Here is an 18,280-nt window from a genome sequence, read left to right as displayed (position 1 = left end):
ACGTAGCACTGGGCAATTCCAGCTGCAGAATGATGTAGGATTGGACTCATGATGGGGCCACCATGAACCCCTCCCAATATTCCCATTAGGGAATGGAGCCCCAATAACTCCATACAGCCAATTGCCCTTATAAGGAAATACACTGTTATGCATGCTAGGCTATTAGACGTCTACGAACCATTTTCTCTGTATGTTTTTACCTGCTGTGTTGAGGCACATAATATAAACATGAACATGATTGTACATAAATATATCTATGCACAGGCTGAGGTGAGTAGGAGCCTGTTTTTACATTGTCTACACACTTATCTTCAATTATGTCTCACCCAGTGAGAGGTGTTTCTCCTCAGGAATGAACATTTGCAATGAGCATTTGCCATGTCTTTTTTATTTTCCTTTCGCCTTATGTAAAGGACTATTTAACGTCCCGTCTTTACTGATGGTTGACTCCTCAAGCAAGCGCACAACTTGTGTGATGCTGTTAACTTGACTCCATTTGTGTTTAAGATGCCTTAGTTGTTGCTATTGCTCTACTGTGGAATCTCATATACAAGTGATCTTAATAGTTGCCCAGGTATCTTCTACAATAAAATCCTTCTTCATGGTTGTCAAAGAACTCAATAACACCATGTCTTCCAATTCTTCACTGTGCAGGTAATGTTTGTCTTGGCAAAGTATCTACAAACAACATTCAGTAAAGAACCATGTGCCACGAACTGGCAGTGCTGTCACAGATCAGAGAGTTCTTACAGATGCAATGCAGGCTACCCACTGAATGTATGGTTATTTAGCACCTAGTCATACCAGCAGCAGTGCAAGTAGAATCCATTTCTTACCAGTACCGGGGGCCACCAGCTAAGGGGGGGCACATGACTTCCTCATATGGCCCTCCATGTGACTCCTCCCTGCCCCGTCCGCAGACTGGGGCCCCCGCGCTCTCCCCATCCCCTTCCCATGAGCCATCCCACGTTACCTGAGGGCGGGCTCTGTCCTCCTCCTGCTGCGCCAGAGACTTGGGAACCACAGTGGGGAAAGGAGCGGAATGTGGTCAGTCCCACCCCAGCAGCTTCTCTGGCATGGCTCTACCATTCCCAGCCTCGCCCCCTGCCCTTCCACACAGCTGCGTCTCCTCTGCCGGAGGACAGGGCTGTGAGGGATGGGGATGGGGGCGGTACAGCTGCCAGAGGGGCTGCCAGCTCCTCCTGTATCTTTACGGGATGCCGTACCGGCTATAAATATCTTGCTGGTACAGCGTACCAGACCGTATCGCCGTACTTGCACTGCTGCATATCAGACAAATAAATTGATTTTGGGATACAAAGCCAGTCAAAACCAAAGGTAGACTTCCAGCTGAGCATTGCATTGTTAGAGAGCATAAAAGGTACAGGAGACGCAGCTTGGTTATCAGAATCTCTGTTTGTGCTTGTGTGTGGATAAGCGGGGTGTCTTCAGTTTAACCACTTGTGTCCATAGCTAGATGGGGTGATATTGCACCCTGTTGAATAAGGTCTAGTAGAGCATGAGGGGGTAGTAAGAAGCATTATAGTTCCTCTAAGGTATATTTGCTACTGGGTTGTTGACTACCCAGTGCCACTTGGATGTGAAGTGCAATCTGCTTCATGATGACTTGGAACCATAGCCATGGTAGTTTGGGCTGTCAAAGAATCGGAATGATTCCCCCTTTACCACAGACCTGCTGGGGCACATTACGGTTTTCACCCTTTTTACCGATGTATCAGGAAACCTCCATCCACTATTTCCCCCCCCTAAACATGTACGGCAGTTCTGGACGTGTCACCGATTGATCCCTTTCGTTCTCCATGTTACCACGTCCCTTCAGCAGGCCTGGCAGAGTTGTCTAGGTGGGGTAAGCTGGAGAAAGCCCCACACAGACTCCTGGGGGGTTCCAGGACATAGCTATACAGCATGTCTTAGATGTGCTAAAACTCACCCTCATCTAATGGACTAAAAAGGGTATTGCTAGTAACAGAATCACAACCTGTTAATACCCCTCCCTGATTTTCTCTGTCTCTTCGTTTTCTTCCCCATCTGTAAAATGGAGGTGATGATATTGACTTACCTCCCCAGCAGAGGGTTTTGTTAGGGTTCATCAGTCAATGTTTGAAATCATAAAGGGCTAAACAAAGTACTTAGTATTATCATCATGCTCTTCCTTTCTCCCTTTCTCTTCCTCTTCTCCCTCCTCCTCTAATGGTTAGGCCTCCTCTACTGTGCCTACTGACATAGGTGAAAGGGGGAACTCCTCCAGTTCCAGAAGAATCAGTGGCTGACAGACGAGGATGGTTCCACCAGTACTTATTCAGTGCAATGTAGCACAATTCGACCAACAGAGGAGGCCTCAAAGTCTGTCACTTCAAAGCAAATCTCCTTGGGGGAAGCTCATCCCCACACCTATACTAACCTTATAGGAGGGATGCTAAACCTGTCTACCAGCCATCTCATAGCTGAAGCTGTTCTTCTGTCTTCTCCTTAATTTTTACAAGGAAAGAAATTTCTTATTCCTTTACTGCATTTTATATTAATGAAATGGACACTTCTTCCCTAAGAAACCTAATGATCTCTGCTGTTTTACCAGCTCCATCTAACCATTTCATTCCAAGCTGACACCAAACTACTCGAAGATACACCCCAACGACAGGATTTCGCCTATCATGAAGGGCCCCTGCATGCCTCTATCTGACACAGACACACTACCACTGAAGAATCCATGGGGGGTAGCTAGCCAGTGTCCCATAAAACAGGGCTAACCCTGATGTCCCCTATTAATTACAGAGCCAGGAGCACCTGTCACTTTAGAGGAGCTTACTGGGAGATACAGGAGTAAAGGGAAGTATCATACTAGTCTTAAAGCTCAGAAATATATGATGTTACCCTAGGCATATTTTAATCCAGTCAAAGGCAATTTACATTGGGAAAAAAGTTATTCTCTATCCTTTAAAAATAATCTTAGATAGATGGTAAAACACAGAGATTGCATTACCTTTGTACAAATGTACTGCTCATTATAGAAACTTACACAGTATTTATCAATCAGTCAAAAAGCATACTTAAAAAATGGATGTACAATATTTTTGATTAGGGAATAAAATTACCTAGAGATTAAAGCCCTGATGTTTAATTTATTCTGTATTTTATCAGCCTTTCCCTTCTCTCCCTCTCTTTCTTTTCTTTTTTCTTTGCCTGCTCATGCATTTGAAGTAGAATTCGAATAAAGCAGAAAATTAGATAGCTCTTTTGGCATAGCTTGGAAGGGACTGCATTTGGGTTACCGGCAATTGATCCAGTCTACTGAAAAAAATTATCGCCATGCAGGCTTTATGTAGTGTTAGATTGGAAAGCTATTACAAGATTTTTTTCATGCAAGAATAAATATCTTCTTAAAATATCTGATTCTGTGTTGTTATGTGGAAAGTGTCGTGTAATATTTGTTAATGTATGAGAGAGAGAGAGAGCACTGCAATGCCAGAACCACAGGAAAAAAAGGTGAGGTAGACAAGGATTGAAATAAGCAGCTGCATCCAGCTAATCACAGCTGTAAAGATGATCTCACCATGAAAAGGGCAAGGCAGTCAAGTGTTTATAAACAGGACCATAATTTAAAACTTGGGAAGAATGGCTGGCACAAAAAAACTTTTCCCTGACACTAGTTATGCTTTTTTTTTTTTTTAATCAGGTGTGTTTCTCTGGATCTGCAGGCATAAACGCACACACCCCTTGCAGTTTTATAAACGTTACCATATGTTTTACATGGTTATTATCAAAATGGGCAGCCTCCCACCATAAGAGCAAAAACATTTTTCAATGTAGTGGCCACCTGGGCTTTTATTCTCCCCTACAGGATAGAAGTAACTGCCGTTGAAGTCAATAGGATTTACTCATGTCCTGTAGGAGAGCAGCTAAAAATGCTATTGAAATCCAAGATTCCATCCTTCCAACTAGTGCATGGGTAGTGTTTGTTTGTTTTCACACCAATGTAAGTCAAATGGGATGCAAGGGGGACTAAATGATCATGCCGTAAGTAAGGTTTGCTAAGTACCAGGAGACAGGTGAGCATTCCGGAATGTGCATACATGCACTAGATTCTTTTTGGAATTCAAATATTTCTCACTCATTTACATACAAATACTCTAGAGATAGGATGGGATCTAATGATGCAGCAGCGTCAAAATGAGGTCCTACAGATGTTTGCAAGATTCAATTTTTCAAGATTACAGTGGAACTCTTTATACAGCATTTAAATATAATGCTGATCCTGTGCACACAAAGTAGTCTAAATCCTTTGCTCGTCAGGAGTGCTTAGCCAGAAATTAATAGCTCGGTGTCCAGAGGTTGGGCCAGTCTCTAGCGAAGTACAGTTTTCATATGAATCAATGAATATGAAAAAATACAGACACGTCTCGTAAAGACATTTGTTGCTTATGAATTGGGCATGATATCAGATTTATAACCTAAGTAATGATTGTAGTTTTGTACAATATAAGGAAGTAGTGAGGGTGAGGTTGTTTTGGGGCTGGGTTTTTTGGTAAGAAAAGTAAACCAATTTGTGGCTGGTCATGGATCCTAGCTAATCAGAAACATGGGCCAGACAGAAACAATTAATGTTAATTTTAAATTACTCCTAGCTCTTTGAGTTGGTTAGCTCATTTTAAAAAAAAATCCAAGCAAAACTCAAATATGAGTTGTAAGTTGCAGTTGGTTACAACATGGCCTAGCATTGCATTATAGGTCTTCTTCATCAACCTGCTTTAGATAGGCAGCTCTCCAATTAAATCTAGTCAGTACTTTACAGAACTATAAACTATTTTTCTATATACTGTAGAAAATCATAACATTTTAAATTTCTTACTTGAAATATATGTAATTGTTAAATGACATGTGACATATGGCGGGGGGTGAAATTGTTGCTGCTCTAAAAACATTTTAATGGGGGAGAAATAATTGACCTTTATAAACCTGAGGCAATTTCCAGAGTGCAGTTTGTCACAATTATTTTATTTGCATCAATTCTAGTATACGTCTGCCCTGACCCATGATGCAATACTAGTCATAGCAGAGGCTTTCCGCTACCTCCGAAGACAGCGTGTTGATGTTTCCAGGAGAGGTAGTGCTGGAGACTGCCTAGCAAACCCTGCAGTGCCCTGGAGCCAAGGAATCGATATAGAAAGAGCACTGAAAATGGTAAGGGCAAACGTACCTAACCTATTGAACAGGAGTATCGCATTTTTACAACGTATGTCTTTAAAACAACAACAAAGGCTGAGTATCTCCTGAGCACCATTTTTCAAGGGCACAATGAAGGAAGCAACTTTCAAAAGCTACCTGTAAATCTGCATGGGCAGCTTTGCAACAAATGCACTTGTAAGGACTCTGTCCATGCCAAATGGAGCAGAGCTCACATCCTTCTACTCCGTAAGCACAAGGCCTTGGTGCTGAAGCTAACAATTACTATCCTGTACCTAGGCCAGTAAATAGGGTAATGACAAACTCGAGAGTGGTCTGACATCCCATCCAATTAAGGGCCATGGTGACATGTTCAGTGTGTTACACACGTGCCCTCTTCCCCATGGCCAAAAATTTGTCTTCTAGAATTCAGTGTTCATAGGAATTAAAACGCGACAACTGGGCATCAACTGTAATAGCTAGCCAATGTGACACAGTGCCCGCTGTACTGTATACTAGCATCTCTGCAAATGGTGGTGTTAAAAGCTTTGCGAACATATTCTGAGGCTAGGATATAGGCTGACCTATTTTGAGGTCAAAAATGTGGCCCAAAATAAAACAGAACTGGGTGAACAGTTTATCCTCAGGCGGTGTATTGTAAATCACATATATATTATGAGCATATGTACCTGTGTATGTTTATCTATATATCACACCAGTCAAAAACCAGCTTCTGTTTTTTTTCTAAAAGTTGCACAAACAGTATGATCGACTGTGTTAACAAATTGCAGGATTTCTGCATCAGCCTGAACCTTAGCCCTGCATTTTGCCTCACACCTGCTCTCTGAACCCTAACATAACCCTATTTCCAACTTGATTACTGCCTGTTTGGCCAATCCATAGTGCTAACCATTAGTTATTGCATCAGATCTAGTATTGATCAAATCCCTGTGGTTTTGTTTGTCATTCTTTCCCTTTTGTATTGAACTGATTGGGGGCATAGAAGTGAATGAAAACCTACCAGATACATAGGATCTGATTTTGCTCAGACTTGGACCAGTAGAAATCAGGAATAACAGCACTGGTTTCAATGAAGTTACACTGGTGTAAGACTGAAGTGAGTAAGATTGGAATTAAGGCCGCATGATATAAAAAGGACCCCAGATTAATCTTCATTCACTTGGCTTAATTATTGCTTTTTCAAATTTGCCAAATTGGAAGCATCAGATCAAAAGGGTAATTCCCTCTCTCATAGAATGAGAGACATGGTTCAGTCTCTCCCTGTCAGAACACTTCTTATATCACTGTGTCAGTTCCCTAACAAATGCCCTAACTGTAGGTTCATTAATGTAGCATTACACACTTTTGAAGATAAGTTAATTAATTTCAACCTTCATAACAGTTAAAAGATTTGTAGTGTCAGTTAGAACTTAATTAGAAGTGATACCTAAACCCTTCAAAAGAGATCCCAAAGTGCTTACATCCACAGGGCTCGAACGGGAACACAAACAGTGCAACAAGACACACCCTGCTTGAGAGAGGTAAAAATATCCAAATGTTGGTTGGTAAAAGGCTGCCACTTTAATAAAAGATTCATAAGATACAGAGCCAATTTCATGACTGAGGCAGGCACAGGATATTGAATTACATCAGGGTGATTTCAGCCCATTATATTTAAACATTCTAACATAAGTTGAAGAGGTTTATCCGTCTATCTCAACAGCCCCACTCAGTACCCACTCAGTGCAAGATCATCACACATCCCTGATTCCTACCAGAACCCACACCGTGAAATATGTTCTTTTTCCTGTTTAGATGGTGGTCTTGTACCTTTGCTTCAGGAAGTTATGACTTCCAATTAATAATATTTTCTACCTACATCAGCCATGGAACACCTAAAAAAAAAAAAAGAATATTCAGTACAAGAAATCCTGCAAACAACCAATCCAAGCGTCCTACAAATAACTGATCTAAGCATCAGACTCAATGTCAAACTGCAGTCAGCTTGCCAACAAAAGGCAGATTGGTATTACCTGATTCTGCATCCTTATATCTTTGAAAAGCTATTCAAGTCTGTATTTCCTCCCCTGAATTTGAACCTAAAGTGTCCGATAAGTGGACAACAACTGACCTGAACATTAAAGGAACTGGCACATGAAATTGCAAGCCCAACAGCAAGGATTTTTAATGAATCCGTAAACTTGGAGTTCATACCCTATGACTGGAGAATTGCTCATAGAGTACCTATTTTTAAGAAAGGGTTGGGGGGGGAAGTGATCTGGGAAACTACAGGCCCGATAGTTTGACCTCAATTATATGCAAGGTCTTGGAACAAATTTTGAAAGAGAAAGTGGTTAAGGCATAGAGGTAAAAGGTAATTGGGAGAAAATACAACATAGTTTTACAAAATGCAGATCGTGCCAGACCAACTGGATCTCTTTCTTTGTGAAGATAACTGATTTTTTAGGCAAAGTGCAGTAGATCTAATCTATCTGGATTTCAGTAAAGCACAGTTCCACATGTGAAATTATTAGTTAAATTGTAGAAGATGGGGATTAAGATGAGAAGTGAAGGGTGGATAAGAAACTGGTTAAAGGGGAGACTACAATGGGTCATATTGAAAAGTGAAATGTCAGGCTGGAGGGAGGTTACTTGTGGAGTTCCTCAGGGACTGGTCTTGGTACCAATCTTATTTAATATTCAAAAAGTGGGAGTGTGCTAATAAAATTTGCAGATGACACAAAGTTGGATGGTATTGCCAATACAGAGGAGGACTGGAATATCATAGAAGATCTGAATAACCTTGAAAACTGGAGTAATAGAAATGGGATGAAATTGAATAATGCAAAATGCAATGTCATCAGTTGGAAGCAACAGACGAGGAGAAAGACCTGGATGTTTTAATCACAGGGTGACTATGAGCTGCCAATGTGATGCAGCCATAAAAAGGCTAATGCAATCCTAGAATGCATCAGGCAAGGTATATCCAGTAGAAATAAGGAAGTGTTATTGCCATTATACAAGGCCCTGGTGAGACCTCATCTGGAATACTGTGTGCAACTCTGATCTCTCATGTTTAAGACAGATGAATTCAGACTGGAACAGATGCAGAGAAGGGCTACTAGGATGATCGGAGGAATGGAAAACCTACCGTACGAGAGGAGACTCAAGGAGCTTGGCTTGTTTAGCCTAAGCAAACAAAGGCTGAGAGGAGATATGATTGCTTTATATAAATACATCAGAGGGACAAATACCAGAGAGGGAGAGCAGTTAAGTGCCAATATGGACACAAGAACAAATGGCTATAAACTGGCCATCAACAAATTTAGGCTTCAAATTAAATGAAGCTTTCCAACCATCAGAGGAGTGAAGTTCTGGAACAGCCTCCCAAGGGGAGCAGTGGGGGCAAAAAACCCTAACTGGCTTCAAGACTGAGCTTGATAAATTTATGGAGTGGGTGATATGAAGACACTGCGTATGATAACGTTTGGCCCATCTGCAACTGCTAGTAGCAAAAGTCCCCAGTGGCTGGAGATGGAACACTAGATGGGGAGGGCTCTGAGTTAGTACAGAGAATTCTTTCCCAGGGGTCCGGCTGGTGGGTCTTGCCAACAAGCTCAGGGTTCAACCAATCACAGTATTTGGGGTTGGGAAGGAATGGCCCGCCACGTCAAATTGGCAGAGACGCTGGGGGGTTTTCACCTTCCTCTGCAGCATGGGGCATGGGTCTCTTGTTGATATAAACTAGAATAAATAGTGGATTCTCTGTAACTGTAAGTCTTTAAATCATGAATTCAGTAACTCAGCCAGACGTTACAGGTCTGTTACAGGAGAGGTGAGGTTCTGCTGCCTGCGATGTGCAGGAGGTCAAACTAGATGACCACAATAGTCCAATCCGGCCTTAAAGTTTATGTGTTATAAATAATCACTTCATTTGTGATTGCCTCCACATTCCTCTGATCACAGAAGCACCCAGCTTTCTTGTTTCTCTTTCTCCTACCTGTAACAAGGCCTGATCCTGCAAAGTGCTGGGCACCCTCCATTCCCATATAAGTAAAAAAACCAACAAACAAAATCTGAAGTTAGTGGGGATCAAGTGCACAGTAGCTACTCTGATTACCTTCCCTCCAGACATATTGTTCTACAAACACAGACCATAGCTCCTTGCTACTGAGAAAGTGACACCAGAGCCTATTTAATCCTTATGGATTAGATGTATCCTCAGCAGATGGATTATCAACATTTTGAGCAAACATAAACCTTTAAGGTTTTCCTAAACTTGAAATGGATTTACTCTGGCCCTGATTCAGGAAAGAACATAGAACACTGAGAATGGCCATACTGGGTCAGACCAATGGCCCATCTAGCCGAGTTTATGGTCTTCTGACAGTGGCCAGTGCCAGATACTTTAGAGGGAATGAACAGAACAGGGCAGTTATTGCGTAATCCATCCTCTGTCATTCAGTCCCATCTTCTGGTAGTGAGAGGTTTAAGGTCACCCAAAGCATGGGATTGCGTTCCCTGACTATCTTGGCTAATAGCCATTGATGGACCTATCCTCCATGACTTTAAGCACATGACATTAACTTTAAGCACATGCTTAAGTTCCATTTAAACCAATGGAATTAGCATATGCCTGAAGTTAAGCTCACGCTGAATAGGCCTGGATGGGTGAATCAGGGCTTCTATGGTTTTTATGTTTGCAATAAAAGTTCAATAAAGTTTGGAATCATAATGAGTTGAGCTGAACCTAAGAAAGTCAAGGATCTTCTTCCAGTCCAATCAAATTACTCTAACATTGACTCACATCCACTACAGACACATAATTTACACTCTTTATACATCACCTCTGAATTTGGCCCACCGAATAAATCTGGGGCAAAGAGATTTTACTGTATTATGTGATCCATCCCTGTGCATCATGACAAGATCGATCGCATCATCTCAAAACCATCCTTGGCAGATCAGTGACCAGCTTTGAACATCTCGAGTGACTATGATTCCACAGCCTCCTTAGCAGATTGTTCTATCACCCAACTCTTATTACCGCTATAAAATTTTCCTAAAATTTAACATAAATTATCCCTACTGAAGTTTCTGACAGTTACCTCTACTGTCTTAGATTGTCAGGATTGATAAGTGATGAATTGAAGTATCTCCTCCTTTAATACTAGGGGAACAAGAAAGATTTTTTTTTCCTTTGAAACAAAGTACTTCATACTTACTTCAAAATTATTACTGTGAGTAAGTAATGGTAACGACTTACATTTATATAACATCATCCATCTAGACAAAGCTCAATCTCTTTACAAGGTATAGACATAATTCTGCCACTCTTCCTCTAATGGGGTTGGAGTCTGATACCTTCAATCATATTGACTTCATCAGGTCTAAATTGTGGAATAAGGTGCTACTCCGTGTAAGAATATCAGGATCTGGCCCTGCAGTATGTATCACTTGCACCCTAATTGTGAGGGTTTATGTGGCACTTCAGTGGTACATGCACCCTGTGTTGGCCCATTGAAAAGGAGTGAATTTCACCAAGTGTGAATAAACATGGCAGAATTGGACCTTGTATATAATTCATATGCAGGATTCACTCAGCACTGAAATACAGCCTTCCTTGCAATGGAAGGTGGCAGCTCTGCATCAGCTTATAGGCAGTGAAGAATAATAATGTTTACAGCTGAAACTGGGAGAGCTGGGGAATTTTAGGTAGACAGAATGTAAATGGCCCTATTGGACGCTGGACAGGGCACAGGTATTAATGGAAATGATCACAGAGATAGTAAATTCCTTCAGGACATAAAAGAGGGGGAAAAATAGAAATAATGTTCTATGTAACTGTTTTACTATTTCCCTGTTTAAGGTACAAGTCCAAGGAATGACTGGAAATATCCAGTTTGACACCTATGGACGCAGAACAAATTACACAATTGATGTGTATGAAACGAAAGCTACTGGATCACGGAAGGTAAGTTCTCAAAATATATATTCTCCTTGGGCTTCTTAAAAAATATGTATCGCCGCAAAGTCATGAAAACAAGCAATGTCATACAACTGTTGTGAAGACATAAAACCTGATAAATCCTCCTCCTACTACATTTATCTCTCCTCTTCCCTAATTCTTTAGTTATGAAATTTTATAGGAATGTAGTTCCATTCTGCCCTTGTTATTCTGAACCTTCCCCCCATCCCTCCCCCCCCGGCCCTTGAATCCCTTCACTCCTTGAATACCTTCCTACAGCAAACGCCTTGGCTTCACATCTGAGGCACCTACCCTGCCACATCTCAACTCTGATTTCCTCCTACAATGGTGTCCTGAGACCCTTTGCCCAGTCCTCTCTCCTAAATTCCTTTTCATCTCCTCCTTCCTCTCCATTATAGGCCTCAGAGCAATAAAGAATTTGGAACACATATATTTTAAAAGCCTCTTAAAAACAGTGTAAAACAGCATTTGGTTTTTAATCGGGATGTTCAAAGGACAATTATCTGATGTCCTAAGATAAAATATTCAGAAGTGCCTAAGTGAATTAGTAGCCTATGTCCCATTTTCAAAAGTGTCTGGGGGCCAGATTTACAAAAATATTTAGGTGCCTAGAGATGCAAATAGGTGCCTAGTGGAATTTTCAAAAGGGCCTAAGCAGGTTAGGTGCCTAAATCCCATTGATTTCAATTAGAATTAGGCACCTAACATTAAAAATTCCAGTAGGAGCCTATTCGCATCTTCAGGCACCTACATACCTTTGAAAATCTGACTCTGATGCACTTAGGCCTTGAATCTCATTGCAAGTCAATGGGGCTTATGCACCTAAATCATTTAGGCACTTTTGAAAATTGTACCCTTACTCTAGAAATGGATGCTTCTGTATAACAAGAATCCCAGCTCCTCAGCCTGTGTATGTAGCCCTAGAGCTACATGACATCAGGTCTTGAACCTTGTCACTGAACCAAAACTAAATATTGCCCCTCCAGGACATAGGAGCTGTGTTATTTTTATCCCCTGCCTTTACCTGACCTACACTTGTAGCAGCTTATATTTTTGTTTTGTTTTGTTTGAAAGGGGTGGGTTTACTTTAAATAGTAGCTGTTTGCAGTGGGTTAGAGATTTAGTGTGCCAGAAATAGACCAGGTTGAGACTGATTAAGGGCAGAGTTGAAGTGAGACAGTTAAGGCTGCAAATAAAAACTAGTTCATTCAAAATTCTGCAATTATTTTCTTGTCCTATATTGTATTCCCTGGTTGCAGAAATGCAGGAATTATTCCATGGGTATTCTGATAAGCTATATTATGTAATAATAATATATATATATATATAAGGAACCATACTTTACTTTCACATAGTTTTTGCCTATCTATTTCCATGCTACACCCTCAGCGATGGCACTATGTAAAAATTCAGCAAAAGGTTCCCACAGCCCGATGTTGGCAAGAAAGTGTCCCATGACCTTGCTAATAGCTGATGAGATACTTATGGGGTCCTAGAAAAACTTGTAGATCAATATTCATTTGTTTGTATCTTGAATAAATCTAACTAAAAAATCACTTTTTAAAAATAAAAAGGGCAGCTCTATTTAAGCATCAGTTTTATGCACCAAAATCATTATAAAAATATGTAACTAGGTAACACTCTCTGCTTTTGTAGGCTGGTTACTGGAATGAATATGAAAGATTTGTGCCAGCACTAGACCAGCAAGTGTCTAATGACACTTCATCTGTGGAGAATAGAACAATAGTAGTCACTACCATCCTGGTAAGTTGCATGTTCTTAGTCAGTATGTGCTTGGGTGGTAAGACACGTGTATTGTGAGATTTATTGGAAGGCCCGGTGTTGAATGCTGTGTGACTTCAAGTGACTGAGAAGTTCAGCAACCTCCAGGGATGTACGGAGGGCTTGATCCTGCCAACACTTACACACATGAGTAAATATACTCACGGGAGGAGTCCCACTGTTCTCAACATTGTGCTTTCCTTCTTCTCAGTTACTTGAACTCAGTGGAACTCCTCACGTGAGTAAAGTTACTTATGTATATACGTGATTGCAGGATCTGGCCCTTTCTGCTGTAGGACCAAATCTTGCAGCCCTCACTCAGGCACAGCTCCTATTGATTGAGTAAGGATGGCACAATCTGGCCCACAGTGAATTGGAAATGCTTTGACAATATGTAAAGACATCCAATGCTTGTGGAGAATAACGCTCTTCTTGTATCTCATAGTCAGTGTTATCTGTGTCAGTTCTAAAGCCTATTGCTTATATGGTCTGTAATACAGTATTATTTGTGCCCTTGGTGCCTGTTACAATTGTCCTGAGCGTGAGTCAGTTTCATGACATTGCGAGAAGGATCGTATTTTACCTGACTATAATTTACTGAGACACACTCAGCCTATCAGCTGGGATTTTCAAAGAAGTCTACGGGAGGTAGGTGATCTGCGGTGGAGCTGGGCTTCTTTGAAAATCCTAGCATCATCATGATCCTGCACCATTTAAATAAGTGGGGATTTTGCCATTGACTTCAATGGGAGCAGGATCGGGTATATCACTGCTTTATAAGCTGCGTACTGCATTATTATAGTGTGCTTATCTTTGATCTACTGGAGATTCAGGCCTGATCCTGAAAAAAGACTGTAACTTTACTCATGTGAGTAGCCCCATTGCCTTAGTGGGAATACTCCTGTGATTAAAGCAAATTGCATATTTGTTTGCAGGGTCTGGCCACTGATGGATTTCAGGTGCGCTTCTAAGGATTCTTAAACTAAACTATTCTGTCTTGCCAGGAAGCCTTTAATGTTTATGTGAAGCTGACTTGGAAATCTTTCCAATTATTATATAAGAGCAGCCCAGGAAATATTGTTGATATTTGCCAATAACATAAAATAATGCTAATAACAGCTCTCATTTTGCATAGTTTAAAGGCATGTGTTATATTCATAGACTTTTGATCTTTGCTTTTGTTTCAAAGGAATCGCCCTATGTAATGTATAAGAAAAACCATGAACAACTAGAAGGGAATGAGAGATATGAAGGATATTGTGTAGACTTAGCTTATGAAATAGCAAAACATGTTGGAATAAAATACAAACTGTCAATTGTTGGAGATGGGAAATACGGAGCTAGGGACCCTGAGTCTAAGATATGGAATGGCATGGTGGGTGAACTAGTCTATGGGGTAAGTTTCCCTTAACGTTCATTTTAATGTTCTTTTTTAAAAATATGCACAACATTAATAAACTGCAAAATAAAAAATCTCTGTTTAAATTTGTTTTACAATCTCTAGATATTTATTTTTAGTCTCATTTTATAGTCTGTTTAAAAAAAAAAGTTTTTTGTTCCATCGCATGGAGAGTGTTTTTTTTCACTGCCACTCGCAACTAGATTATACATCAAACCATTACGCAATGGTATTTGGGGGGAACATATTTACTTTGCTTAAACACAGCAGAATATTTCTGCTCTTGTAGCTTTGTCCTAAGCTAACAACCTGTACATGTTGATATAGTGTGCAGCTTGCTTTCTGCTTGCAGGCTGACAGTCATTTCTTCCTTCTCCCTGTAATCTTTGTGAACAGTAAGGGATGTATTGTGCCCTTCAAAATGTGGGTGCATATGTTTGCAAGGAGAGGATACAAGGCTCTTCCATCCCTTCTTTGTGCATATGTAAGGCAGGAGCGTATCCTTGCGCTCCTCTAAGCACTGGGACTGCACAAGGCTACCAGCAACACTGGTGCTGGCTCCCAGAAAAGAGTGCAGAGCTGGCTTCGCAGGAGGAGACATTTGCCCTGTCCCCTTGTAAAAAGATGGGACAGAAGCTGTCATCCGGGCTGGAGGAACTCCATCTCCAAAGCTGCCAAGGGACTTGATCCTACTCTCATTCAAGTCAATGGCAAAACTCCCATTAACTTTCCTGGCCCTAAATGGCTGGTCCTGCAACGTGGAAACCAATGGGAGTTTTGCCATTGACTTCAGGCCAAAAGATGCACCGATGTGTTACGCCTTTTCACCAGGGCATATTTCACGCTACAGGCCTAATATCACCACATTTATGGAGTATTACAACCCCAACAAGGTCTATTTCTCCTAAACTCTGGATTTAGTTTTTAAATATCTGCTATCAGTCAATCAACTGCTGTCTAGTTAATTGTGTTGCTACTTTTCTGTTTGCATATCGTGTGTACATCACTTTGAGTAATAGGCACAAAACACACTGGGTAACTGTTTTATTGTTGCTATATTTAAAAAACAATTAGGATTTCAGAATGCTGAAGTAGTAACTCAGGCCTGCCCAGCCCATTAAACTTGTATGTGTTTTAAACCTTAGAAAACAGTAATTTTATGGTCTGACTTTTTGGGGACGAAGGAGTGGAGTCTAATGGGGACTAAGTGAAGTGGATGGGAAATCAGGACTCCAGGATCCTATCCTTGCCCTCCCACTGACTTGGTGTGTGACCTGAGCAAGTCACCAAACTTTATTGTGTCTCAGTTCTACCACCTATGAAACAGGAATAATAATATTACCTATCTCACAGGGTGAGGCTTTATAAGACACTTTGAGAGTTGCTAGCTCAGGGCATGGTATATTTACATTGCAGTGAAATCCTAAACTCGCAGTGTCTCTGTCCAGGTCAAGAAACTTCCACAGTGTTATCTATAATTAGGTCATCTGCAACTGCCCTAGTCATCTAGGCATGTAGCAGCCAATAAAGCAGATATAGTCGCTTTAAAAATTCATACTATGCCCAAAAGAGAACCAAGTGACAAAGAGAAAAGTAAATTCCTAAAGCTGTAGTCCCAAGCTGGGATTGAGCTTGTTGGCGAGTGTGTTATAAGCAATGTCACTTCCTTTGGGACTTGATGCAGGTAAAATTAACCTCTGCAGCTGCTGGACCATGGAAGATGCCTCTGTATCAAGGGCTTGCAGCCGGGAAGACTAATACCAGTTCTGCAAGGTGCTCCCAAAGAGCAGGCCTTGGTGAGGAGAAAGTTTGCCCCCTTTTTCAAGCCAGCTTTTCTTTGAATAAGCTGGTTTGATGTAGAGCCCTCAGCCACATCCTTCTGGAACTAGCGCAGCTCAGAAGGCTGTGCCAGTTGTGTATTGCTGAGCCCCAGGTGCTTTACTTTTTTTCCCAGTGCAGTTGGGAAAATGAACAGCTATTCCTTATTCTTGTGCAGTCAGCGCTTAATTATTTGACTCGCATTTAACTGCAATGCTCAGTTATCCAAAGGGCAGACATGTCCCCTGGGGTCTGACTGAAGATCCAGCCCAACAGAGTTGCCCAGTTCTGCTGGGCTGGTGCTGGAGTGCAACTGCAGGATCCAGCAGGCCTTAGGGAGACCACCTGGATCTCTGTAATCAGGGAAGGCAACTCTGCTATGTTGAAGTCAACACAGACTTCAAAGCCTCCCCCGATCATCTGCGGGCTTCGGGTGGCTTCCTGAAATGCTCTTATCCTTCCTCCATCTTCAGAAAGGGGGATAGCGACCTACAGCACTCTCAGAGGTGGGGATAATGAGCATGTGGAAAACACTTTGAAGATGAAAAATGCTCTGTAACCACTAATTATTAGGAACAGGTGTCTCATTTACGTGATGACTCTCATTTATCTCCCATGAGCTCAAAGCTCTATTATGAACCTGAAAGTAAAGGTGCACGTTTCCCCAGGTGCCACTGTGAGCCTTGGCTGTGAAAAGACTGTCACGTTTGCCTCCTCTGGATTCCATTTTGTGTAAACGAGGGGGGGATTAATTTTTAATTTAATACATGCCTTTATTAGCATGTATATAAGCCAGACAAGTAGGGATAAAAGAGGCTTGAGTTGGGGTTTTTTGGAGCAAGTTTATCCAGCAGTTGAACAGAGCTGCTGCTGAACGCACTATTTCAGATTGTATTTGTTTTAACAGCTAACTGCTGTGCAGTCGCATGTCAAATAAGATGTTACCATGTTATAGAATCACAGAAATGTAGGGCTGGACAGCACCTTGAGAGGTCATTTAGTCTAGTCCCCCATGCTGTGGCAGGATCAAGTAAACCTCGACCATCCCCGAGAGGTGTTTGTTTAACCTGTTCTTAAAAACCACTGATGATGGAGATTCCACAACCTCCTAAAGTAACCAATTCCCGTGCTTAACTGTCCTCAGAGTTAGAAAGTTTTTCCGAATATCTGACCTAAATCTCCCTGTCTGCAGTTTAAATCAGTTACTTCTTGCTGCTAACCTGACATGTTTGTTGGCATCGCTGGGAAGACAATATGGAAATCCTATTTAATATTGTCCCTTTTGTGTGCATTGCCTCCTGGTTTCCGACCTTTTTTACTGAAGCACTTAGGGCCACGATAGAGTCTGAAATTTCAATGCTAGAAATCTAATTAAAGTTAATTGATGTTTAGCTTCATTTTTGCCATGTCTTCGTTGCTGCCTCCCCCTTACTGCTTCCTACCTTCTTTGGGGGCAACCAGGCACTGTCAGGAGAGAAAAGGCAGAACAATCCCTGTGCTTCTACCTTCTGGCCCATGTGCAGGGCAGATGGGTAGGGACAGGTTCCTTGTATGTAGGTTCCAGACAGATTCTTGAATGCAAAGCCATTTGCTTTCATCACATTTTTGTAACTAAAATTTGGATTTCTCATTTAGCTTCATTTTTGCACATTCTCCTTCAAACTAAGAGCAAGGTTCTGAGCTGTGCTGAATTTCTACTCAGTGCAGCCGAGAAAGAGCTGTCAAAGCGACCTAGATTCTGAGGCAGAGCTGTATCGGCTCTAACCCAAGCATAGGTTAGCATAGCTGAGCGTCTGCTCTTATCTAAGCCATCTAGGAACAGCCCACAACAGACTATAGCCCATGTGCCAGCTAGTGGTGGCCAGAGTACAACCTTCTCCACTAGCACTGCTCCCTGCCCCATGACATATCCCCAACTTCAGGCCTGGGTGGGGGGCCTGGTGATGAAAGTTCTCCCAAGGTGGATGAAATTCTCCGCTGGCAGGATGTAGCTGCTTTCTGGTCCCTTTGCACCTCAAGAGTGGCACAAAAAGGGGTGGGACACACTAGAGAATTGGTGGCTGCATGGGGATGATGGCAGTGGGGTGACTCCCCACTGAGAGGAGAGTTAA

At 41.6% G+C, this 18,280-nt stretch overlaps 1 protein-coding gene across 4 annotated transcripts in view; it reads left to right on the top strand.

The window, feature by feature from the left end:
• Positions 1–18,280, top strand: part of GRIA3 (glutamate ionotropic receptor AMPA type subunit 3) — a 216,256-nt gene that overhangs the window by 111,954 nt on the left and 86,022 nt on the right. For all 4 annotated transcript variants that reach the window (XR_012640792.1, XM_074962534.1, XM_074962533.1 and 1 more), the window contains exons 7-10: positions 5,032–5,199; positions 11,051–11,155; positions 12,827–12,934; positions 14,142–14,348. Coding sequence is in view for 3 of the 4 variants with exons in the window: in XM_074962534.1 (XP_074818635.1) it covers positions 5,032–5,199; positions 11,051–11,155; positions 12,827–12,934; positions 14,142–14,348 (588 nt within the window). In the remaining variant the exon portion in view is untranslated. The remainder of the gene's footprint in view (positions 1–5,031; positions 5,200–11,050; positions 11,156–12,826; positions 12,935–14,141; positions 14,349–18,280) is intronic.

This window comes from Natator depressus, chromosome 9 (genome assembly GCF_965152275.1).
Source record: "Natator depressus isolate rNatDep1 chromosome 9, rNatDep2.hap1, whole genome shotgun sequence".
Classification (NCBI taxonomy): Eukaryota; Metazoa; Chordata; order Testudines; family Cheloniidae; genus Natator; species Natator depressus.
This window is presented reverse-complemented; position numbering and strand designations above follow the sequence as displayed.